This window comes from Dendronephthya gigantea, unplaced genomic scaffold, assembly GCF_004324835.1.
Source record: "Dendronephthya gigantea isolate DGI-Jeju-01 unplaced genomic scaffold, DenGig_1.0 000419F, whole genome shotgun sequence".
NCBI lineage: Eukaryota > Metazoa > Cnidaria > Anthozoa > Malacalcyonacea > Nephtheidae > Dendronephthya > Dendronephthya gigantea.
In genome coordinates this window covers 32895-59388 of record NW_021163429.1, presented here as the reverse complement: position 1 = coordinate 59388, position 26494 = coordinate 32895, and the positions used below count along the sequence as shown (strand labels likewise).

The 26494-nt window shown below is 37.7% G+C and overlaps 1 protein-coding gene across 1 annotated transcript; it reads right to left on the bottom strand.

Annotated features, from left to right (window-relative positions):
• Positions 1-25: 25 nt before the first annotated feature.
• LOC114543218 (inositol polyphosphate 5-phosphatase OCRL-1-like) lies at positions 26-26020 on the bottom strand. Its single transcript, XM_028562301.1, has 25 exons — positions 25796-26020; positions 24601-24680; positions 21526-21623; positions 20752-20781; positions 18572-18685; positions 16798-16896; positions 16035-16124; positions 15457-15652; positions 14682-14898; positions 13934-14050; positions 11901-12008; positions 11012-11076; positions 9084-9192; positions 8847-8953; positions 8396-8540; positions 5685-5795; positions 5086-5154; positions 4640-4736; positions 4043-4167; positions 3371-3481; positions 2823-2927; positions 2658-2742; positions 1844-1971; positions 1302-1413; positions 26-567 (listed from the first exon to the last, which is right to left on the bottom strand). Exons 1-25 carry the CDS (start codon positions 25850-25852, stop codon positions 401-403), a joined length of 2742 nt encoding a protein of 913 aa, XP_028418102.1. The 5' UTR covers positions 25853-26020; the 3' UTR covers positions 26-400.
• Positions 26021-26494: the final 474 nt, after the last annotated feature.

Here is a 26494-nt window from a genome sequence, read left to right as displayed (position 1 = left end):
TTGTGAGAAATTAAAAGGGAAAAGTACGATTGTCTATGTTTAAAATTTTCTTGAATTTGAATTGTACATAGGTCAATTTGACCACTTTATAAATTAGGATAGTATCAATCAGTTCGAACAAGTATATATATAAACCTGTCAAACGAGAAAGTACAAAACAAGTTTGTCCCACCTGGAATTTTACAGCCTATTTGAACATTGATTGACCAGGCATTAACCAGTTTAACAGGGTTAAGCATGTTCCTTTGAGCAGGAAATATCCTGTTAAACCAGAATAGCTTGCTGAACTGCTGGTCTTTCGATTCGAAAACATGTCAAACCAGTTATATACACGAGTATAATTGTACTAAACAAGATTAACCGGTCTAACCAGAAATACACGTCAGTTATACGACGGAATTCAGGTTAAATATTGGTCCCTGCCAATTGCTGGATTGTTTGGTACTGATATAAAATGAAGTATAAATTTAGTACGTTTTTGACTCTGTGCTTGTTTCGTGAGCTGTTTTCCCGTGGACGGTTCGGTATTTGGCGGCGGACGTAACATTATAGTGCTAAATATTGTGGCTAAAAATAAATAATTTAAATATAGTTGGTCAGCCTCGTTCCCAGGCGCTTTAAATAAAATAGATATAGGAACACTACAGGCTTTTACATAGATCAGCGGCTAAGCTGAGCCTGCGCGCAAGGAGTTTTGGGGAGGACGCCACGAAAAAATGGAGCTTCCTTCCCCACGTCCTCCCCAAGATTCCTTGCGCGCTCGCTTAGCCTAGACACTGATCTTTGTAAAAGCCTGCAGTGTTCCTATATATTTTTCATTAAAAGCGCCTGGGAACGAGGCTGATAGTTTGTATTATTACCGTGAACTACAGCGCGTGGAAGGGTACTATTACCCGCCCGGGTAATGCTGGTTGTCATATATTCAAAGTCTATTCTTGATCCTGATTGGTCGAATCTCGCAGGTAAATTTTAATAATTCTAATTATTTCGGCTGCTGACGTCATTAACGGTAATATTCCATAATAAAGTCTCAACACACGAATTGCTCCCTTAAGATTAGGTTAGGATTAAGGCTCGATTAAGGTAGGATTAATACTAGTTAGGTAAAGCTTAGGGGCAGGTTTAGGATTAAAGTTGAGATTACATTCCTGAATTATGCACATGGATTTATCGATGTAAAAATTCACCCTAGTGAAAATTTGCCTTAATGCATGATATATTTCGAGGGGCAGGGGGACCCGGATCATAATGAGAGTTTTTCACTCCGGTTTCTGAATTTCAATCGTCAACGGTTAACTTACCTAATATTTTAGGTTCCAGGCCGTTATAAATGGAATTCGATAAAAGCTCTTTCATAAATTCAATAAGATATCTAAAAACATTTTGATGGCTCAGTGGTAAGGTCATCACCATCTAAAAAAATAAATTTTATTGGTCTAAAATGAGTAAAATCATCTAACATTAGACAGAGTAAAATACTAAAGTAGGTCACATCTGGGTGCATTGCAAGCTAATGGGTTAACAAGAGACACTGACAGATAGTTTTGTTAACTTATCAACTGACAGTACTCTTCCATTGATGAGTAAAATCATCTTGCATTAGACAGAGTAAAATACTAAAGTAGGTCACATCTGGGTGCATTGCAAGCTAATGGGTTAACACGAGACACTGACAGATAGTTTTGTTAACTTATTAACTGACAGTACTCTTCCACTGATGAGTAAAATCATCTGACATTAGACAGAGTAAAATACTAAAGTAGGCCACATCTGGATGCATTGCAAACTAATAGTAAGAAACACTCTTTCGACTACGAGTAAGATATAGTTTATATACAGTTACCTGTTTACATAACGTGTAATTGCTGCTACAATCTAAACATTTCTGGTATATTTTAAATGGAATAACAGGTTCTTCAAGACTTTCTAAAAACAGTAACAACGCTTCGGCGACGGAATGGATATTGCCAGCTGGGTCGCAAAGTTAAGAATATATCATACGTCAACTGAACAGCGTTAATAAATTTATACAGGATAGCTCTATCAGTTCTAAACTGTTCTTCCAGGAGTTCCAGTAAGGATCATCTCTTATTGATCCAGTGTTACTACAGGAGGAAACCTAAACTAAACTAATTTTATTTATACTGGATAGCTCTATCAGTTCTAAACTGTTCTTCCTAGAGGTCCAGTAAGGATCATCTCTTATTGATCTAGCGTTCCTACAGAAGGAAACCTAAACTAAACTAACTTTATTTATACTGGATAGCTCTATCAGTTCTAAACTGTTCTTCCTAGAGGTCCAGTAAGGATCATCTCTTACTGATCCAGTGTTACTACAGGAGGAAACCTAAACTAAACTAACTTTATTTATACTGGATAGCTCTATCAGTTCTAAACTGTTCTTCCTAGAGGTCCAGTAAGGATAATCTCTTATTGATCTAGTGTTACTACAGGAGGAAACCTAAACTAAACTAACTTTATCTATACTGGATAGCTTTATCAGTTTTAAACTGTTCTTCCTAGAGGTCCAGTAAGGATCATCTCTTATTGATCCAGTGTTACAACAGGAGGAAACCTTTATTGATACTATTCTTTCCAGCAGTCCAGTAAGGATCATCCAGCAATACCCTGTATTTTTTTTACTCAATAAAAGATACGTAAATTGCCATCGGCTTTTGTGTCCAAGTGATCACGGATCTTTTCAAATTCATCTTTTAAAGCAGACTGCCTGAAGATTCCTTGCTAAAATAAAAAAAAATCAATTCAATTCATCCAGCTCGATAATGACATTCCTACATCTGTGTTACATAATGGAGCTATACCTCTCTTAAACCACGTTTTTGTAAATGATCAACAAGAAGCCAAAGTTCTTTCGGTAAGTCCAAGGCCTTTGAGTTGCGTGGTTTCGCGTCCAGTTCCGAGCAATCCTGAAATGAATAAACTATATATTAACGGTTACGGTGGAAATCAAGTTAGTTTAGGTTTCCTCCTATCCAGTAAAAATAAAGTTAGTTTAGTTTAGGTTTCCTCCTGTAGTAACACTGGATCAATAAGAGATGATCCTTACTGGAACTTTAGGAAGAACAGTTTAGAACTGATAGAGCTATCCAGTATAAATAAAGTTAGTTTTGTTTACGTTTCCTCCTGTAGTAACACTGGATCAATAAGAGATGATCCTTACTGGACCTCTAGGAAGAACAGTTTAGAACTGATAGAGTTATCCAGTATAAATAAAGTTAGTTTAGATTTGGTTTCCTCCTGTAGTAACACTGGATCAATAAGAGAAGATCCTTACTGGACCTCTAGGAAGAACAGTTTAGAACTGATAGAGAGCTATCCAGCATAAAGAAAGTTCAGTTAATCTCATTACCACATCAATAAGCTTCGCCACAGGTGGGTCTTGAATGGGTCGATAAAGAAAAACTAAACTCTCGATGGAGGATCCAAATACGCTGGGTATGTAGGTAGCGCTTATGGGTATCTTGTGACAAGTTAAGATGGTAACATTCCCGGTGTTGACCAGGGGCGAAACGGATTTCTATTGTAAACTTTTGAACATACAAAAAAATATGTCGGGCAGAACTGAATATATGAATAAACACCAAACACACTCAATTGTCAACAGTTTGACATACAAAATACGGGCAAAAATCGTTCGTCGTAGCAACCAGATGTGTTTTCGAACAGATTTGTAGCGAATTTGTGAACTAGTTACAATAATTTTTTTACTGTATGAAATTGCTACATGATTGTGACCAAGTTGTTATCGTGCTAGGAACAAGCAGTAATCAATAAGAACACGTCTTAATGGAAAGTTCTTGAAACAGTCTTACTAATATTAAGGGCTTTAGCAGTAACTACGAGTACAACTGCGAGTACAAGATTCGTCATTTTCGCGCCAAACTCGGTGCTTTTGCTTACGTCATCTGACGTCATCTGATGGCGTAAGCAAACAACGCGCGAGGATGACGAATCTCGTATACTCACGGTCACTGCTAAAGCTCCCTCATTGCTGTACACAAAAATTATCGATAGAGGATACAAAAATATCTTTCCCGCCTTGTAAATGCAACACGAGTATATCTTCCATTTTTTCCTTTTTCGCTGTCAATGGACCAGCGGAACTCGGACTCACAAATGCTGTCACTTTAACTGTCTTGGTGCCATCTATAATAGAACAAAAATTATTAATTAGTAACGATGATTATAAATAAAATAAGCTTAGGTTAGATTTCTTCCTGTAGTAACAATGGATCAATAAGAGATGATCTTTGCTGGACCTCTAGGAAGAACAGTTTAGAACTGATAGAGCTATCCAGTATAAATAAAGTTAGTTTAGTTTAGGTTTTCTCCTGTAGTAACACTGGATCAATAAAAGATGATCCTTACTGGACCTCTAGGAAGAACAGTTTAGAACTGATAGTGCTATCCAGTATAAATAAAGTTAGCTTAGTTTAGGTTTCGTCCGTTAGTAACACAGGATCAATAAGAGATGATCCTCACTGGACCTCTAGGAAGAACAGTTTAGAACTAAAAGAGCTATCCAGTATAAATAAAGTTGGTTTAGTTTATATATAGGTCTCCTTCGGTGGAAAAGCGACTTTATAAATTAAATGAGAAATATTTAACTGAAACTTACTTTGTTTGACTAGTCCAGTGTAAGGGTCTATCCTAAGCCAAGGTTTACAAAAATGTCCTTCTTGCAGTTTAGGTATAAATGTGTACTGCACAGCAAGCTATAAAAGACATGTAAATAATGATCCATGTAGATTTTCAAAGCTTAGGCAATCCAAAACTTGTTATCTGAACTTTTCCTGATTGTGGCAATTTCAACAAGCAGGAATTTCGCTTTAGACCAATCAGCGAATTTGTTTACATTTTTAGTAACCCAATCAGAATGCATAAATACTGGTAAAAGGTGCATTATTTACCGTTTAACATGAAGTATTCAAAATTTACGCATTCTGATTGGCTTAGCATAAAAAATGTAAACAAATGGGCCGACAATTTGTTAACAAGCGGTTACACAAATTTTTGGACAACTTCGCTCTTCTATGCAAAAGGAGTTAGTAAACTATACTTTACCTGGCCTACATTCCGGATTTCAAACGTTTGGGTTTTCTCCTCCAAAAATTGAATATTTCCGAAATGCATCTATTAAAATAAATGATATAGTTGACTTCGTAAATGGACAAGCCCATTTCTTCATACACTACAGTTTATAGGGTTCTATACAGACATATATTCTCAACTAAAAGCGAACATTGCATGTGCTTAGCTCCGTAAAAAATACATTTTTGGAATGAGCGTGTTTAAATAAAAGAATTGTAAAGTTTCCTTGCGAAATATTGAGAAATGAGGAAAAATATTCATATATTCGTTAGGGCGATACGGATTTCAAAAGAAATCTGTCGGTTCAAGTGCAAAACTACACAAAATGGGACATTTTCGTTTGTTTCTGAGTTCTTGGTATCTTGCAATGCGAAGTGCTCGGTTTTGGCGGGAAAATTTGAATGTCTGATTTCCTACAATTCTTTATATATTTTGTTTGAAATAACTGTTTTGTAAAACGATAAAGAACGTTTGAATTGTATTAGAGTGTTGAAAATACCGAAAGACGAAGTTTTGGGACAATTTAACGCTAAAACTTCCGAAACTTTATCATTTTATTATGGATTACAAACCTCTTTGATGCTGAGGTCGACTTGTGGTAGGAAGTCGTTCTCTCGTTTATCGAGTTCACGGACAACCTCTTCCAATACGACTTTCTCGCGTTTTTTGTCCACGACTTTGACCTGAAAAGAGAGAAAAGCATTCATCGGTCACCAGCCGCGGACATTAACACAACTTATCACAAGTTTCTTCAAGGTTATCGACTCAAAACACTTCGTCATAATAAACAAGATGGCGGAATTTTGAACTAAATATAATTTTTGCGAATTGTATATGAAATAGAGCTTTTAATACCAGTCTTTTAGATTTTCTGAAAATATGGTCTTCTCCGATTTAAAAATACCAATCTTGTGGAAAAATTCAAATCAGAAGCTTTGTAACTTTGCGGTTAAAGTTTGTTTTTGAGACTCGGTACTTACTGAGGAAATTCCGAACATTCTTTCATAACATTGCTTACATAACATTCTTGCATATCGCATAAACACGGCCTTTGCTTTAGACTATTTCTTTATAATGGTAACAAAAAGAAAATTTTTAGAAATAGCATACTAAAATTAAGTAAAATTGCCAAGCGTGGATGCGAAATTTCGTAAAATATAGCTATGCAAAATCTTGTATGCTATATTGTATTTCGGCCGGAGGTGTTTATTAAAGTAATTTTTAGTTTCGTTTAGTTCGAATGGCTGTATTTTCTGCGTTTCACAAAATTTCGGGAACTAAACTTCGTATATTTGCTCTGCATACTTTAATTTACTCTCCTTATAGTTGTGGCAGGCATTTTTCTCGTTCTTCGATCAAAAGATAGTCTAAAACGGAAGTCTTCCATTATGCGGATGTATAGTCTCTATAGCTAATAATTACATCGCGCATTTTACGTTTAGAACGAATCGAAATTTGATTATTATTGATCTTGCCTGCAGGAAACCTAACGAGGAATCCCTTGCATGTTTAGCGAGGCAAATATAGCGCGTTCAGGCCTAAACTAGCGAACATGACTAAACTCATACATGCAACCTTGTTGCCATGTTTACAAGTGCAATGCTATGCATTTTAAATGCACCAAGCACGCGTTGGCCAGGCAAAATTTCCGCTTGTGCGCAGTCTCTGGTTTTGCGCAAACACGTACCGCTTTCAAGAAGAGAAATCGACGCATATCTTTCTCGTAAATATATACAGAACGGTGAAAGAATTGCAAGTTCGTCAGTAATCCGATCAACACACTTCGGGAAATCTTGCTTCGGAACACGATATCACATTGACGTTCTGCATGAGTTAAAGTCCAGCGGAGAGATGTTTATCGCATAGTTTGTACCAATAAAAGACTGCTCAGCAATGTCCTGGTTACCTGTCGATATTTTTGTCACTGTCAACGACTTAAAGCTTCCGCTTTCAAAGTTTTAAACCGCGACATAAAAGCAACTAACTTATGTTCCTGGTTTGTTGTTGTGGTGCAGTCACATGCAGTCGACACTTCACTTTGACGTGTCAGACTTCATACTTACGTCACAAGACCGAAATTCTAGACACCAGTTTCATATGACATAATTCGTGGTAACTCGCGTGTCGTAATTTGTTGTAATTGGGATGACGGTTTCCATAAGAACGAATTACGACGAATCATGACAAAATTATGACGAATTACGACGAAATTACAACGAATCATGACGAAATTACGACGAATTACGGCGAAATTACGACAAATCATGACGAAATTACGACGAATCATGACGAAATTACGAGGAATCATGACAACATTACGACGAATCGTGACGAAATTACAACGAATCGTGACGAAATTACGACGAATCATGACAACATTACGACGAATCATGACGAAATTACAACGAATCGTGACGAAATTACGACGAATTACGACGAATCATGACAACATTACGACGAATCATGACGAAATTACAACGAATCGTGACGAAATTACGACGAATTACGACGAAACTACGACGAATCATGACAACATTACGACGAGTCATGACGAAATTACGACGAATTACGACAAAATTACGACGAATCATGACAACATTACGACGAGTCATGACGAAATTACGACGAATTGCGTTATAATATGAAAACCTGACTTAAACCGTTGTACAAAAAACAAACCTCTGTTTCGTATTTTTCGACAGGATTGGTATTTTTATGATCTGAAAAGACCAATTTCTTAGAAAATGCAAAAAATCGCGATATCAAAATTTTCATTGCATATACAATTTGTTTACGACAATAAAGCATTAAAATATTTCATTGTCACATCAAATAAGCGAGAATGCGCTAACTTTTGACGATTTTTCCTTTTAAAAATACGAAATTTTCTGTTTGCTAAAAGGACACGTTAACATCGACTAATTAGTTAATACTGACTTAACTTTTTTAAATTCGCAGAAAATGTTTTTTAAGATTCAAATCCCGTCATCAAGTCGACTATCGGAGATTTTATCAGTGACTACGAGTACGAGATTCGTCATTCTCGCGCGTTTTTTGCTTACGCCATCAGCGAAAAACTCGTAGTCGTCGGGCTTTTGAGTACGAGTTTGTTGGTAAATTTCGTACTCGAAAGCCCGACGACTACGAGTTTTGGCTGATGGCGTAAGCAAAAGCACGGAATTTGGCGCGAAAATAACGAATCTTGTACTCATAGTCGTACTTGTAGCTACAAGTGCTGAAGCTCCCTTATAAGTCTATGTATTATGTTCCGCAGTTCACTTACATTAACATTGAACAAAGCATGGACAGGTTTATGGTCACTCAGTTTCAGCTGGTGACAGCTTGTGTAAGCCATCTGTTGTACAGAGTTGTTCCCAGATGTCCACCAAAGTACACGATCGCACCAGGCAGGGATTCTATCCTTTTCACTGCAATAAAGTGCAAATGTGACAATATTGGGTATGAATGAAGTTAGTTTTGTTTAGTTTAGTTTAATTTTCTTCCTGTAGTAACACTGGATGAATAAGAGATGATCCTTACTGGACCTCTAGGAAGAACAGTTTAGAACTGATAGAACAATACAGTATAAATAAAGTTAGTTTAGTTCAGGTTTCCTCCTGTAGTAACACTGGATCAATAGGAGATGGTCCTTACTGGACCTGTAGGAAGAACAGTTTAGAACTGATAGAGCTATCCAGTATAAATAAAGGTAAAATAGTTCAGAAAGTCATTACCTGTCCCAATTGTCAGTTCCAGGATTGTATTTGTACGTCGGTTGAAAACGGATCCAACCTTCTTTGAACATTTGAAAGCACTTCTCATTTCTCATCTGTTTTATTAACTGAAGAATTAAGCAAGAAATCCAACGTTTAAACAGGGCTTTATTGTGTATTTGTCAACACGTAAATACATTAGTATAAATTATATTAAATTCAGTTTAATTTTGAGATCAGTGGATGACGTTGACTTACCTGATCATGCTCCAGTAAATATTCATATTCCACTTCGTCAATGGATTTTCTGACATCCTCATTCGGTAGATCAATACGATAGTTCAGGTCGCCAAACCAAAACACGACACTGTTTACAAAATATAAATATACACAAACTAAGCGAATAAAAATAACACAAATAAAAATAACACAAATAAAAATATACACAAACTAAGCAAGGATGTATTTCAGAGTGAACGTGCTTTTACGCAACGAGTTGCCCGTTTGAAAAGAAGCAGTTTAACTAGAGGAAGTTTTTAACGTTCACGGGTTCACTTTGCACTGTTTAAAAGCCCTATTTAAAGAGATATGTTTCAAAATGAACAGCGAAGCAACCCTCTCGATAAACATGAAATAAACGAAGGATAAAACGAATTCAATGATTCAATTCTTATGCAGCATAAAAGAGAAGCTACATAGCTTCCTAATGACAACTTTCTTTAGTGCATAACAGCGAGAAACGATCAAATATTTTAAATATGAAAATTTGTGATCGAAATTACAAGTCGCCCGGTTGAAACGAGGGAAATTTGAATATATTATATGAGCTTTGATGCTTTGAAGGAACGTAGGTTTCGAGCAGCAATGTTTAACAAACGAATGCTTGGCAATTTCTACAGCCATTATTACCTAAAATGGATACTGTTAGAAAGCTGAATAACTCGTCTTTCTGGCTATCTTAAAATTAAAACGTTAGACTCCATATTGAATGCATTAAAGCAGGTTCAAGTGGCGATTTTTTTCTGAGCCAAACTGAACATATACAAGAAAACCTTGAGATCAAAAGAAATTCTTCTGGCAAAGGCTTTTCATTTCAAAACAGCGAGATGTTTTGCTTGTATATATCAGAATCCAGACGCGAATCCTTCATCTGATAAAGAGATATCTTAAATGAGAAGCGGTGTTTATAATTAGGAAGTCGCATATTCGACGTTTTGATGTTTGTTGGAAGGCAATATTTGAAAGGAATTTGAGAAAGCATTGTTTTGAAACTATATGTTTCCATGTTCGTTAAAATGCAATGTTTGAAGGAAATTTTAGAAGGTAGTGAAGGTAGGGAATGACACATATAATGTTTTGAAGTCCGCATGAAGGCAATAGGGAGCTTTAGCAGCGACTACGAGTACGAGATTCGTCATTCTCGCGCGTTGTTTGCTTACGCCATCAGTCAAAACTCGTAGTCGCCGGGCTTTTGAGTACGAAATTTGCCAAAAAACTCGTACTCGAAAGCCCGGCAACTACGAGTTTTGACTGATGGCGTAAGCAAACAATGCACGGGAATGACGAATCTCGTACTCGTAGTCGTACTCGTAGTCACTGCTAAAGCTCCCTAATGTTTCAAAAGGAAGCATATTTGAGAGGTGGCATGCTTTGATACTCGTAGTAAAGGAAATGATTAAAGACGTGTAGTACTTTTTAGAGAGGACATACTTGAAGTGAAGGGTATCACGACTTTGATGTAAGAGGGATGTCTTGACAGACGTGATCTTTGATACTTGAGACGGGGAGAGTTGAAAAGGAAGCATGTTTGAGAGTGTTGTATTGTGAGGATATTTAGAGGGCGGAGAAGGGGCCAATATGTAAGAGGTGTTATTTTTGGGGGAGGGTATTCGATAAGGTGGGGGTTATAAGGAATATTTAAATATTTCTGATGGGGGGGGGGGTTGAAGAAGAGCAATATGTAAGAGGTGTTATTTTTTTTTTGGGGGGGGGTATTCGATAGGTGGAGGTTATGAGGAATATTTGAATATTTATGATAGGGTAGTTGGGTGGGGGGAAAATTTCTCCGAGGGTCTTATATTCGAGATGGGATATTGGGGCCGCCTATGCCAGGGGTGGGGGGTGAATTTGCCGTAACCTTTACTTAGAATGTTGTCCAAAAGGCGATTTAGAATGTCTGTACTCACTCGTGGTCCGTGATACTCAGCGAATTTCTAGGAAATGTTAATCTTGCCATGATATCACGATAGTCCTAAATGGATAAAACACAATATAAATACGTTTACCAATCCTTTCTTGACAGAAATTATCAACCTCATTACTCGGAAACACACCACTGACCTATATCCCAGCTGGACTTAGTCCACTGATACATTTATAAGAACTGGATTACGCATTAGGAGAATTTGCAGTCGCATTATATAGCGAAAATTCTTAAAGATGATGTAAAGTCCGTTCTGCGCATATATACCGCGCATAGCAATATTTGTTTACGTTTGTTATATAATCTTCACTTGACGTATGTGCCATTTTAATTTTCTTATTTTCTTCTCGTTCTCGCTCGACCGGCTGTGATGAATATGCTTATTTTATATGATATTTTGACGAAAATACTATTATATTTTGAAGAAGATATGAAGCGAAGCTTGTAAATAAACCGTTATTTAAAACTTTATATATTTGTAACTGTAGGACAAGCGAGAAACCAGCTGATCTGAAATTATGACATCATAAAGCGTCTCGACAAAACAGAGTTATCATGTCCCTGGTGTTATTTGTCCCTATTCCTCCAACTAATAGTATAAAGGGTGAAAAATTCAAATTCTAATTTACAGTTGGGAAAAAATAAACGTATTTTCACATAAATATAATAAAATTACTTGATATATTCGAGTGTCGAAGTCATGTGCAATGAAGGAAATGATAATTCAGTTTTGTCGAAGATCTGGCTTCTGATTGATTGAGCTTTATACCCTGATCAGCTGGAAGTAGCGTCTGTAGCGACGACAAATAGCCTCGCCATTTCGTATCAGTTTGAGTATAGATCAGTGATCAGCGGTCAGCGGTCATACTCACTTGATTCCGTCTCTCCACCTCCTCTTGATGTGCGGCCAAATGAGAGTTCACAAAGCAGACAGTTGTGTTGAACAACCGGAAGCGAACAGCAACGCCACCTTTGTTCCCCTAAAAGTTTTCATTACAAAATGAAGATTGAAAATATTCAAGCCTCGAATTGAGTTTACCTGTTGAACTCTATAAAAACTGGAACGACAACTGAAGGTTTATTACGCTCTTTTTTGAAACTAGAGTAATTAAGGGCATTTAAGGCCATATTGGGGTATGTGACGCACAAACTGTCAAGGTGATATAAAAGTACTCAATTTTTTCAAACCAATCCTAGCTGATTTTTGGAAAGTATTACAGAGCTTTAGCAGTGACTACGAGTACAAGATTTGTCATTTTAGCGCCAAACTCGGTATTTTTGCTTAATGTGTTTATTAGTATGATAAAAGAAGTTAATATCGAAGAGTTGGCCCTCGCTTGGGTACCTAGCCGGGTGTTTGGCACGGGGGTATTTTCCCCGGGCCTTAATATTTATATGGCTTGCCTTGTTGTTTGTCCGCTTATTATCGCTTCGTTCGCCCCGCCTTCCTCCCCTGACCCGTCTGGGGATGGTTTTCATTTATTGTTTTTTAGTTTAGCTTCTCTAGGTTCAGTTGGTTTGCAAAAGACTCCTACGGTATGTATCTAATTATTTAGTATGTATGCATCGTGTGTGTTCTTGTTTTCCTTCCACGGCTTTCACTTCTGTGATTCCGTGTGACAGTGTGATCACGGGATGGAGAGGGTACCGTTTAGGTTCCATATCTGATGGACGTACGCATGATTGAAAATGACAGTAAAGACTATTTAATGGTGCTTAGCACCTTCGCATCGCCGAGCTCGTTCGCTTCGGCGTGCTCGTTCGCTTCGGCGTGCTCGTTCGCTTCGGCGTGCTCGTTCGCTTCGGCGTGCTCGTTCGCTTCGGCATGCTCGTTCGCTTCGGCGTGCTCGTTCGCTTCGGCATGCTCGTTCGCTTCGGCGTGCTCGTTCGCTTCGCCGAGCTCGTTCGCTTCGACGTGCTCGTTCGCATCGCCGAGCTCGTTCGCTTCGGCATGCTCGTTCGCTTCGGCGAGCTCGTTCGCTTCGGCGTGCTCGTTCGCTTCGGCATGCTCGTTCGCTTCGGCGTGCTCGTTCGCATCGCCGAGCTCGTTCGCTTCGGCATGCTCGTTCGCTTCGGCGTGCTCGTTCGCTTCGGCGTGCTCGTTCGCTTCGGCGTGCTCGTTCGCTTCGGCGTGCTCGTTCGCTTCGGCATGCTCGTTCGCTTCGGCGTGCTCGTTCGCTTCGGTGTGCTCGTTCGCTTCGGCATGCTCGTTCGCTTCGGCGTGCTCGTTCGCTTCGCCGAGCTCGTTCGCTTCGGCGTGCTCGTTCGCTTCGGCGTGCTCGTTCGCTTCGGCGTGCTCGTTCGCTTCGCCGTGCTGCCGTCTCCATCCCTACCAATCCGCAGCGGGCATAACTAGTTAGGTAACTATAGTCATAGTATTCATTAAGCCTCGTCTAGCCTCGTTCGGCCTTATCTGAGTACGTTAATGTCATCTGACGAAACTCGTAGTCGTTGGGCTTTTCGATACGAAATTAATCAACAAACTCAGGGGACACGAGTTTTAGCTGATGGCGTAAGCAAACAACACGTTATTAATGACGAATCTTGTACTCGTATTAACTGCTAAAGCCATTTTGTTATCAAAAAGGCCGCTGAAAGCGCTTTTATTTAATATAACTATTCTTTTCTTTAAATATAACATATAGTCTGTTTTGTTCATTAAATATAGCATAATGGCATTTGAAATTAGGTCGAAAGATGGCGGTCTCTCCGGGTAGTGTCGCAGCTCTTCGCAAGAATAATTTTCATATGCTAAACTTTACAATACATTTCTGTTTTAACCAATAGCATAGCTTCGTTTTTTAGAAAGCATAGAAAAGCATTATCCAATTCGACGAAAGCTTCCGAGAGCTTCCGACATGTCCCGTTATTCCAGACACTTAGAGTTTAACTGGTTAAAACTCACCATCATTCCCATGATGCCTGTTCCTACGTCTCTCGTATCGACCTCTTGGATGTAGTTATAATATTCAGCTTTGATAAAAACAACCAAAAGCATTCCAACTAGACGAACAGATTGTACCTGGCAAAATGAAAAAAAAGTTTAGAAAAAAAGGTTTGTGTTCAGATTTGAACTGTCTTCCTAGAAGTCCAGTAAGGATCATCTCTTATTGATCCAGTGTTACTACAGGAGGAAACCTAAACTAAACTAACTTTATTTATACTGGATAGTTCTATCAGTTCTAAACTGTTCTTCCTAGAGGTCCAGTAAGGATCATCTCTCATTGATCCAGTGTTACTACAGGAGGAAACCTAAACTAAACTAACTTTATTTATACTGGATAGTTCTATCAGTTCTAAACTGTTCTTCCTAGAAGTCCAGTAAGGATCATCTCTCATTGATCCAGTGTTACTACAGGAGGAAACTTAAACTAAACTAACTTTATTTCTACTGGATAGCTCTATCAGTTCTAAACTGTTTTTTCTAGAGGTCAAGTAAAGATCATCTCTTATTGATCCAGTGTTACTACAGGAGGAAACCTAAACTAAACTAACTTTATTTATACTGGATAGTTCTATCAGTTCTAAACTGTTCTTCCTAGAGGTCCAGTAAGGATCATCTCTTATTGACTTTGGGTCAGAAAGAGAACCCCACCATAAAATGAACCAGCGTACATGGATCAACTTTATTCAAATAAATACCAAATTCTCACCTTCTCATAATTACCAACTCCATTTACACTTTTACCAACTTTCTCTAGCCACTCGTCCTCGCGTTTCGAATAACGACCCATAAAAGCTTCGGTGCTGAGGTCAAGTTCTTGGAAACCAACAGCTATGACGTCAGGCGCCTCTTCCTCCGTCGTAAACCACGGCTTTAGGTTCCCATAAGGCTCCTGACCGTTTACATTCCAACTACACACGAGAAATCTAGCAAGATAGTTGATATTTAGTAATCCAGTATCAATAAAGTTAGTTTAGTTTAGGTTTCCTCCTGTAGTAACACTGGATCAATAAGAGATGATCTTTACTGGACCTCTAGGAAGAACAATTTAGAACTGATAGAGCTATTCAGTATAAATAAAGTTAGTTTAGTTTAGGTTTCCTCCTGTAGTAACACTGGATCAATAAGAGATGAACCTTACTGGACCTCTAGGAAGAACTGTTTAGAACTGATAGAGCTATTCAGTATAAATAAAGTTAGTTTAGTTTAGATTTCCTCCTGTAGTAACACTGGATCAATAAGAGATGATTATTACTGGATCTCTAGGAAGAAGAGTTTAGAACTGATAGAGTTATCCAGCATAAATAAAGTTAGTTTAGTTTAGGTTTCCTCCTGTAGTAACACTGGATCAATAAGAGATGATCCTTACTGGATCTCTTACTGATCCAGTGTTACTACAGGAAGAAACCTAAACTGAACTGACTTTATTTATACTCGCAAACATCAAAATCCATTCTAATCAAAATGACAGAACAACAACAAACCTCATTTGCTGAATATCAATGAACTCGGCTTCTCGCTCTCCTAGCAACAATTGAACGAACGTTTCTCGTTCAGTTCTGAAGTTCAGCGGTACGTCGGGTAATAAACTACTTGAAGTAAAGGAAGATCTTTCCGGTCGGGAACGATGAACGATTTCGTTTGACGAGAGAACAGTTGAGCCAAGCAATCCCAAGGTGTCTAGCGTATCGATTGAAACAAACAACAAATGATTATGATTAGAAGCTAAAAAAGGCTCTTTGTATAAAAAGGGTATTTAAAATAGCCCTAAACTATTGTTAGTGGTCCATGAGAAGCTCGCGCAGTTTCATTTAACTTACTTAAAAGCATTTTATTTGAAAGTAGAAAAATTTATTGAGCACAATAGGCGTGAAAATTGTCAACATTTCAAATTCAAATTTTCCCGCCAAAACTATGGAGCCCGTAATGTGGGTACCGGCAGCTCAGGAGCCAATCAAAATGCGCCATTTTGCGTAATCTTTAACTTGGACCGGCTTGTTATATGATGACATATGATCTTAATATGAACACTGAATGGAAAAACTTGTTGCTAATGACGTACCAGTGTCCTCATCCGGTGGATTTGAGTCTTTGGCACTGGTATTGCAGGATGGATTGTCGTACGAAAGATGGCTCAGGAATGAAGGCCCGTCTAAGAAAATAATTTGTTAAAAAAGTTACGCACCCCCCATCCTTTGGAAGACCTTACCTAAAACATATAAGGGACGGCATGAACACGTGAAATCAGGCTTTTTTTTGCTACAAAGAGCGTGGTTTGTTACACGTGTAAAAATCATCAGGTTGATGCAAGTTGTTAAAAACAGGAGTGAACAATGTTATGCTGCACCCTGTGTACAGTATTGTTAACAATGTTGTTGAAGCTTGTTGGATCATCAATGTTGTTGCAACTTGTTACAACAACTATAATTTTTGGCACTCGATGCCTATAGGTAAATTCTAGAGGTTTAAAGGGTCTTTATTTCGAGTGGAATTATACACACTTCAAATTCAAGCCAGAAACAGTCGATGGAAAAATGAGTCAAAAGCATTGCACCGGCATCGCAAAAGCGTAGGTTCGATTCCTGCCGGAGAACCGATAGTTGACTCATTTTTCCATCAACTGTTCCTGGCTTGAATTTGAAGTGTGTATAATACCACTCTTGTAACAACAACATTGCATCGTGATTGCATCAACATTGATGATTCAACAAGCTTCAACAACATTGTTAACAATACTGTTCCCAGGGTGCTGCACAGCATTGTCCACCCCTGATCAATTTTGGCCGTGTACGCATTATTCTCAACTTGAACAGCGGATTATGTACCTGTAGACGTGGTGTTTCGAGGCCTAAACATAACCGAAGTGTAGTTTTCGATCCATTTAAACGAATACTCCCCAACAACGCTTGCTCTTTGCTTGTACGCTATTTAAAAACCAAAATACCAAATAAACAATGAATCAGTCTCGTTTAAAATATCCTTAACAATCAACTGGGAACACCCGTTAACCACGTGATCTGAAAATGGCGGGAAAGGACTGGGAATAGTTAGCCAAGAATCCATTTTTTGGTTGAAACAACTTAATATCTTTCGAAACATACTTTATTTCCGTTTCAAATTTGTCAGAGCTATAGTTCTAATATTACCATTCGCGTTCTATGAAGCGTGAATGATTCTACCCGTTTGTTTACATTTTAAATGTAACAAGACGCCTGTTCTGGCGTTAACTCCGGCGCACGTGCCAGTTTTCAATATAGAGCTTCTGAACATAAACAATACAGTTCATATTCGCATTTAGATGCCTTGCGAACCTAAATGTTCGATCGCGAAATTCAGAAGCACATCGTACTTTAAAAAGTATAAAAGTTAAATCGTTCAAGAATGTAAATAAATGGTATAATACATTCGCTTTGTCTTACACTTTGCCTTTGGAATTCGCGCTTATATAGTTATATTAAATCTTCAATCCTGTGCAAACTACGACGAGTCAAAGCGCCCATACACGACCACATCATCTTGTTAAACGGCGAAATAGCAGCGATATTACTAAAATAGGACCAGAATCTACACGTATTAAATATATTCTTACCCCAATTCAGTCTAAACTTAATCGAAAAGCATGAAAAGAACGGTTTATTTGTTCCTCTTGGAGGAATTGCCGTATCATGCGAGCGAAATCGAATCGCGCATCGGAAAATTAGCCAAAGCTGTACACCACAACTCTTGGGAGATAAGACTGGGACATAGATAAATCCAATCACATACACATTTAAATACTAGAATGTTTCGCGCCATTACACACTTGCGACGACGAAAAATAATAAAAAAAAAAATAAAAAAAAAAAAAACAAAAACAAAACAAAACCGAGGCGAATTTTCAACTCCGTCGCTGACGCCGGAGTAATAATAAAAGGGATAATAAAAAAAGCTTGCTAAATGAAATGTTTCAAACTTGAAACAAGCACAATTGATGCTTTTTATTCATCGATATGGCGCTTATAATTCGTACAATGGCGGCGTATTCCTTTGTTTTCAAAATGATTAGTTCTACCCGAATGCATGTTTAGACTAACAAAGAAACGGAAGGCTTCGTTTTGACACGGCTCTGCATACTTTTTATCCGTTTTTCAAGGTTAAAATGCTTAATCTTTTCAGTTTAAACTTGAACAAGTAACCACAAATTCCTACAGATGCTTCGAACGTAAACAAACCCGTGAACCTCGTTCATATACAAGTACTTCGGAACACAAATGGATGTAAATAAACAAAATTTGGACTAGTTTATGTAGTCATAGTATTGTGCTACAGGAGTTAGCGTTCCGGTTTTATTACACATCCCTGGGGTCAGTTGTATCAAGCCCGTTTAGCTTAAACGGTGGATAGGTCAAAATTAAATAACACTCTTACATCTCTCTTGAATGAGTCAACTTGAATATTATGCACTGAATATGTAGTTGTAGCCAGTATCTTTGTTTTAAGGTCAAAAACATTCAGTTTGCTCGTTGAATAAAACGATAGACTTGCTTTCTATTTTGAACTTATCTACCGTTTAAGTTAAACGGGCTTGATACCACCGGCTGCTGGATAAAAAGAGCTCACCGCTTATAGCTTTTTTCAACTCCATAATAAATATCCCGACTTCCTCGCCAGATGCAAATTCAACAACAAGTCGAACACCTTTCTCGGCGATAATCCGAACAGACACCTTCTTTCCTAGAAACGTAATAAAAATACAGATTAACTATATGTAAATATGAGAATAACTTATACTCGCGCTGGTTCATGCAACTGTACTAAATACAAACGGAATTTTCAAACTCAGGGAAAGAATTTTGTTCTAAAAAATTCAGAATTCTAATCGGCAAATACTTGAAATTGTAACGCTCTTGGAACTAAAACGGCGTATCCAATTCATTCTTCTCCCGAATACTTAAGCGGCTACGGCTATATTTTCCCCACAGTTAAACCGAGTAAAATACTAAAGTAGGTGACATCTGGGTGCATTGCAAGATAATGGATTAACAAGAGACACTGACAGATAGTTTTGTTAACTCATTAATTTACTGACAGTACTCTTCCACTGACGAGTAAAATCATCTGTCATTAGACAGAGTAAAATACTAAAGTAGGTCACTTCTGGGTGCATTGCAAGCTAATGGGTTAACAAGAGACACTGACAGATAGTTTTGTAAACTTATTAACTGACAGTACTCTTCCACTGATGAGTAAAATCATCTGATATTAGACAAAGTAAAATACTGAAGTAGGTCACATCTGGATGGATTGCAAGCTAATGCATGAGTTCAAAAGAGAGACTGACAGATAGTTTTGTGAACTTATTAACTGACAGTACTCTTCCACTGATGAGTAAAATCATCTGACATTATAGACAAAGTAAAATACTAAAGTAGGTCACATATGGGTGCATTGCAAGCTAATGGGTTAACAAGAGACACTGACAGATAGTTTTGTTAACTTATTAACTGACAGTACTCTTCCACTGATAAGTAAAATCATCTGACATTAGACAGAGTAAAATACTAAAGTAGGTCACATCTGGCTGGGTACATTGCAAGCTAATGGGTTAACAAGAGGCACTGGCAGATAGTTTTGTTAACTCATTAACTGACAGTACTCTTCCACTGATGAGTAAAATCATCTGGCATTAGACAGAGTAAAATACTAAAGTAGGTCACATTTGGGTGCATTGCAAGCTAATGGGTTAACAAGAGACACTGACAGATAGTTTTGCCAATCACCTCCGTTACGAAAATATATAATCTTGCAACTATCCGAAATTATGCTTTGTCAGTTAAATATCCCGGAGGAAATCAAATATAACTAACGGAAAGACTTCTTTGTCTTTCACCTAAAGCTAAGGATGCATAAAGATATAAAAATAAAGCAATTCTTTGTAATTAATCTTGCATTATAAAGAGAATGGTTTGGCAAACAGTTTAAAAGACGAACTCAACCATTAAGTCTCAATTACTTACATAAATATGACGCTTTGTACAGTGACAAAACTACATATCCGATGCTATGAAAAGTGTCAATTTCATCCAAAATTAGATCCGATTATCACGAAGGAAACTCGGTAATCAGTAATATAAGCGCGAATCCAAATTTTCACGCGAAATGACGAAAAATCCAGTTCGCATTAATTTTTAACTATTTTTTAAGTTAATTGACCCGACTGCGGTTTAGGGCTTGAAATATTAGCGCGATTACATTAATATTTTGTGGTACGGTAATTGTTTAAGTCGACATACTGTAGCATACCCGACCGTTTCTCATGCCAGATGATTTTACTCATCAGTGGAAGAATACCGTGAGTTAATAAGTTAACAAAACTATCTGTCAGAATCTCTTGTTAACCCATTAGCTTGCAATGCACCCAGATGTGTCCTACTTTAGTATTTTACTCTGTCTAATGTTAGATGATTTTACTCATCAGTGGAAGAGTACTGTCAGTTAATAAGTCAACAAAACTATCTGTCAGTGTCTCTTGTTAACCCATTAGCTTACAATGCACCCAGATGTGACCTACTTTAGTATTTTACTCTGTCTAATGTCAGATGATTTTACTCATCAGTGGAAGAGTACTGTCAGTTAATAAGTTAACAAAACTATCTGTCAGTGTCTCTTGTTAACCCATTAGCTTGCAATGCACCCAGATGCACTCGTTTACATCCATCAAAACAAGTGTAAACGGGCCTTGAAATGCCAACAACTATATCGAAACAAGTCTTAAATATAAGTAATTATCATAAGATTACCATAAGCTTGAACCATGTCCCCATCTCGTTCTGAAAAAATAAACAAAAAGCAATTAAGTTCATAAAAATACCCTGCCTAATATATTCAATCGCTTTTTCCAAGATTGTTTTGACAGCTCGTGAATATTCCGTGCTCAAAAGCACGCGGGCGGTCGCTATTGGTATTTTTTTTTGAAATTATTCTTGATGACACAACGGATAAGACGGAAGATAAAATCTTGTACGAAAGTTGACAAAGCTCTCGAGTAAACACTCTTGTTCTCGTTTGATCAAGCAATGATATAGTTGATGATACTTTCGTGTAAACTCTCGCTTGTCAACTCTCATGCAACTCTTGTTCTCGTTTGATGAAGCAATAATAGTTGATGAAACCCTCATGTAAACTCGCTTGTCAACTCTCATGCAACTCTTGTTCTCGTTTGATCAAGCAATGATATAGTTGATGAAACTCTCATGTAAACTCTCGCATGTCAACTCTCATGCAACTCTTGTTCTCGTTTGATGAAGCAATGATAGTTGATGAAACTCTCATGTAAACTCTCGCTTGTCCACTCTCATGCAACTTTTGTTCTCGTTTGATCAAGCAATGATAGTTGATGAAACTCTAATGTAAACTCTCGCTTGTCAACTCTCATGCAACTCTTGTTCTCGTTTGATCAAGCAATGATAGTTGATGAAACTCTCATGCACACTTGTTTTGCTGATCTGAATATAGGAAATTATCCGCCAGTGAACTGCTAACAACTATTAATATATATAATTCATGGTTCTTACCAACGGCAATGCTAAATTCTGTGTTTATCGGTATTGCGAATTCAACACGCAGGTTTAGAGCAAGTGGCGTTTCACCAACATAACTGAATATTATGAGACTATATAGAAAAAGAAACACAAAACATTTAAAAACAATTATTCAATATTTAAAAGACAAACTACGGCAAGCAAATTACTTGTCTTGCGTTAGAATATGATGATATAAACCATGTTTTCGTTGGCATATTATATAATCAGTGTGCGAAATATAAAGTCATTCATAGAATCACCATTTTAAAGGTGATTTCAAGTAGGTAATGTAAACAAACTTTTCTTAAGGCCTGTTTACATGGAGCGAGTTATCCCGGCTTGGCAAAAACTAAGTGAATAAATAAATCGAAGGAACTTAATTAGTTTTCGGCATAGTTTAGTAGTATATGCATTAGTTGACCTAGATGTTAAATAATAAAAAATTAAAAGAATTTAAAATGATTCCGTAGGTGTACCGGGTATAAAAAACGCGTGAGTGGAAAGCAGCCTTAAAGGTCGACACAGTTCGGGCGCGATGCGGCAACGCGACGCGAATTTTGAGTTTTCAGAAGCACATAAATTAATTTCTGGAAGCAAAATCTGGAATCTATGGACGCCAGAGCAGTCGAAATGTATCATCATGAAGTAATCTACAAGAATATTATGATAGTTTAGAATTTATTTGATTTTGGAAAATCAAAAACTTTGAAAAATCGCGCCGCGTTGCCAAATCGCGTCCGGTTTGTGTGGGCCTTCAGCCTTTGATGTGATGCGCTTTTTACTTCGCCTAGCCGGGATAACTTGCTCCATGTAGACAGGCCCTTAAAATATTACGAGCTCATCAGTCAGTGTAGCTATCACAATTATCTTAGACTGGAAAGTTGATAATAAAAACCCGTCTTAATATGAATGGAGATGTCTAACTTTAAACGTAATTGGGTAATGCTAAAGTAGGGCTCGTAAGCTCGTCTGATTAATCTATATCCGTGTAAATTCGAATTTGAGACGAGTGTCTCTCTCAGACGGCATTCCTGTCCAACTTAATTCCCCGTCTGTTTAGACGGGAAAGTTTGACGGGAAAATTTGGAGGAGAAACCAGTGTCTGACTGGTTAAAATTTCCGGTTTCTAAGGGCGCTTTTCATTATACGGTAAAAACGGCCAGACCGGCCCTGTTGAATTTTAGTACAGACGGATTACTGGTAGTTCAGAGTGTTTCAAGAACTCTGCATTCAAGTATATCGTTATTTGTATCTGCCTAGCATGGAAAATTCTGTTTGACCGCTTCATTTCAGAACGATGCTCAATTTCAATTAAAAATATGAGCGATATGACCATTTTGGCCGCTTAACGGAAAGCGACCAAATATGAATTCAACTAATATTGGTCCGCTAATTGCTAAGTCAAATTTCGCGTGCTTTTTACCGGGACGTACAACAGCGGGCATTTTCAACTTTTCTAGTTTCGAATTGAAGTTAATGAGTTCACGGCAACCAGGTATATAATCCATCGTAATTATCGCTGCTCTGGTTTTAATAAATGAAAGTAATCACGACACAAAGATTAACTTTCACGACCCAACGTTTCGACACTCCGGTCAAGTGTCTTCAACCGGAGGTGACCGAGTTTCAACATCAGATCACCCCTGATGAAGACACCAGCCCAGAGTGTCGAAACGTTAGGTCGTGAAAGTTAATCTTTGTGTGGTGATTACTTTCATTTATTAAAACCAGAGTAGCGATAATTACGTTGTCTAGTTTCGATAAAAATCCATCGAATTCCCGTATTTATCCTATCTGTTAGGGATCTCAGTTCAGAAAAGGCAAAATGATCAAACTTCAATTTTTAAGCCATAATGTTCTTAGCACGTTCTAAAGTAAGGATTTATTCTTTAGAATAAAGAATTCTAATTAGAACATTCTAAAAATGAAACAAAATCGTTCCAAATTGTAGCATAGGCGATTGCACGTTCTAAAGCAGCCAAGGATTTATTCTTTAGAATAAAATAATTTAATTAGAACATTCTAAAAATGTAACAAAATCGTTCGAAATTGTAGCAAAGACGATTGCACGTTCTAAAGCAAGGATTTATTCTTTAGAATAAAATATTTTAATTAGAACATTCTAAAAATGTAACAAAATCGTTCGAAATCAGTGTAGCAAAGGCGATGTTCGCTAGAAATATCTCAAAATGTAGCAAGCATGGGGAAAAAAAGGCTTTTAGAACCTTTCGCACAGAAAAGAACTCTTTTCACAGGGAAATCGGTTAAATGTGAACGTCTAGGTTAAGAGAAGATTAACATCTTCACAATTAAACTATGGGCCTCAATGACCGTTTAGGTAAAATTCACTTCAAATTGGCGTTTGATTTCTTACTAAGCGTGTATTGACGTTCTTATGAATGTTTTTATATAAATTCACAGGCAGAATTTATAAAAAACAGCATGTTTCATTGTTAAAATTTGATCTGGAAACAGGCTGTGTCATTACATATGACTCACATTAGCTAGCAAGAAACTGGGAGTCAGCTAGCTGCACCTATTTAGAACACAACTCTCTGATAGTGTTCCAATGTTCATTCATTAGCGATAACAATGCGCCCAAATTTGGCCTATTTTAGTGCTTTACCTAGTTTAATAATGATTACTTCAAGGATATCTCAAGACTTCACTTGCTTAATATTGACAAGGAAACTGGTTGATCATGCACCCATCTATAGGTAACGGGTTCTGGGGTTAACACATACCTTTCCAAGGCCTGCAAGAGGCAGCCTTGGACAAATTTGTTAGTGACGGTCCCACCCTATCAGGTCTCACCCCCATTAACACTGCCCTTTCAATGTGAATACAGGCAATTGAATGGTGACAGCAACCATGTACCTATGCCCCAGGGGTATTTTGCCCCCCACCCCACCTGACTTCCCAATCACCAGCCTTGGACTGTACCTCTCACGTAGAGCCAGATTAATTAAAGCCATAGTCCTTGATATCCCCCCCCTTTTTAATGACATCAATGGAAAGAGATCTTAATTATGATAAAAACATGTTCAAATAGCCACAAATTCTTACCTTGCAGTCCAACTATTCTTGATGATTGCCAATAATCTTTTATCTTTTTCAAGATTCCGCACAATATTCCCTTTGATACACTGAGCACAAGGTTAAGAAAAATTGTTGTGAAGACATAATAGCTTGCGATGCACTCAGATGTGGCTTACTTTAGTATTTTCCTGTGTATCTAATGGCAGATTATTTTACTCATCAGTGGGAGAGTACTGTCAGTTAATAAGTTAACAAAACTATCTGTCAGTGTCTCTTGTTAACCCATTAGCTTGCAATGCACCCAGATGTGACCAACGTTAGTATTCTACTGTGTCTAATGTCAGATTATCTTACTCATCAGTGGAAGAGTAATGTCAGTTAATAAGTTGACAAAACTATCTGTCAGTGTCTCTTGTTAAACCATTAACCTGCAATGCACCCAGAAGTGACCTACTTTAGTATTTTACTCTGTCTAATACCAGATGATTTTACTCATCAGTGGAAGAGTACTGCCAGTTAAAGAGTTAACAAAACTATCTGTCAGTGTCTCTTGTTACCCCATTAGCTTGCAATGCACCCAGATGTGGCCTACTTTAGTATTTTACTCTGTCTAATACCAGATGATTTTACTCATCAGTGGAAGAGTACTGCCAGTTAAAGAGTTATCAAAACTATCTTTCAGTGTCTCTTAATTGTCAACCCATTAGCTTGCAATGCACCCAGATGTGACCTACTTTCGTATTTTACTCTGTCTAGTGTCAGATGATTTTTACTCATCAGTGGAAGAGTACTGGCAGTTAATGAGTTAACAAAACTATCTGTCAGTGTCTCTTGCTAACCTATTAGCTTGCAATGCACCTAGATGTGACTTACTTTAGCATTTTACTCTGTCTAAAACCTGTGAAAGTAAATATGGACAAAGCGGCTTTAATTCTAGTAATCTTATTGTATATCTCAGCTGGTGTGGACAAATCGATCCATCAGCTAATTTATAATAGCTGAGAGTGTACATTTACAGGATAAATCTCAAATATTTTCAATAGAATTGATCTTCAAAAGTAGTATTTTCTCATTCCGATCAAATTATGATAGTCACATCTGGTACAAGCTGTTACATAAGAAAGATTATGTAAATTTGACGGATTTGAAAGGCTCAAAAGCAACGTGTATTCTACCCAAAATGACCAGCCACCGAACAGCGATTCCATTTTGAAAAAGATACATGATTGCACTTTTCTTCGGGCCTTATGAAGGCCTTAACTTCACCAAGATCATCCATCAAAGTAGAATAGCCTGGAGATCTTTACCATTCGATGTTTTTGTGCTTTCAAAGTGACAATCCACAGTGTCTTAGAGTGATATAGAATGCTGTGTTTACATAGTTTTCCGCATCGCCGAAGCGAACCCGAAGTGACTCCGAGGCGAACTCGAAGTGACTCCGAGGCATGGCGAAGAATTCCCACGCACACGTCACGCAAGCATTGCACGCACACAAAGTGAGATTTCAGTTTAAAAGTTGAAGATCTGGGCCGGTTGTTCGAAAGGCGTTTAGCTAAAACGGCGGATAAGTTCAAAAATTGAAAACAAAATGATCTATTTATTGAACAATTGAGCTCAACTATTTCGATGTAAATAGTTTAATTTTCAATGGAAGCGCATATTTAATGCATAAAATACAGGTTCAGTCATTCACAAGATGTCTGAGAGTATTTTTAAACTTTGGCTTATCCACCGTTTAAGCTAAACGCTTTTCGAACAACCGGCCCCAGTGGCGTATCGAAAGTAGAAAGTACAAGTCGCGCGATTTTGAACTCGGGGCACGCGTGGAAAGCCTTGGATAATGGATAAACGGTCCAGTTTATCGTATCCCCTGTGGTTAAAGCGTATAAGAGCAGTTTGATTATTAAAATTTCCCGATCGG

What these genes read in the sequence shown, in the direction of transcription:
- LOC114543218 (XM_028562301.1), bottom strand. Translation starts at nt 25,852, where the DNA reads ATGGATGATCTTGGTGAAGTTAAGGCCTTCATAAGGCCCGAAGAAAAG. An exon ending in CAGGCATCATGGGAATGATG is followed by an intron (nt 12,009 to 13,933) that starts GTGAGTTTTAAC and finishes GAAAACTTTTAG; the next exon opens with GGGAACAAAGGTGGCGTTGC. An exon ending in CACTGGACTAGTCAAACAAA is followed by an intron (nt 4,168 to 4,639) that starts GTAAGTTTCAGT and finishes GTTCTATTATAG; the next exon opens with ATGGCACCAAGACAGTTAAA.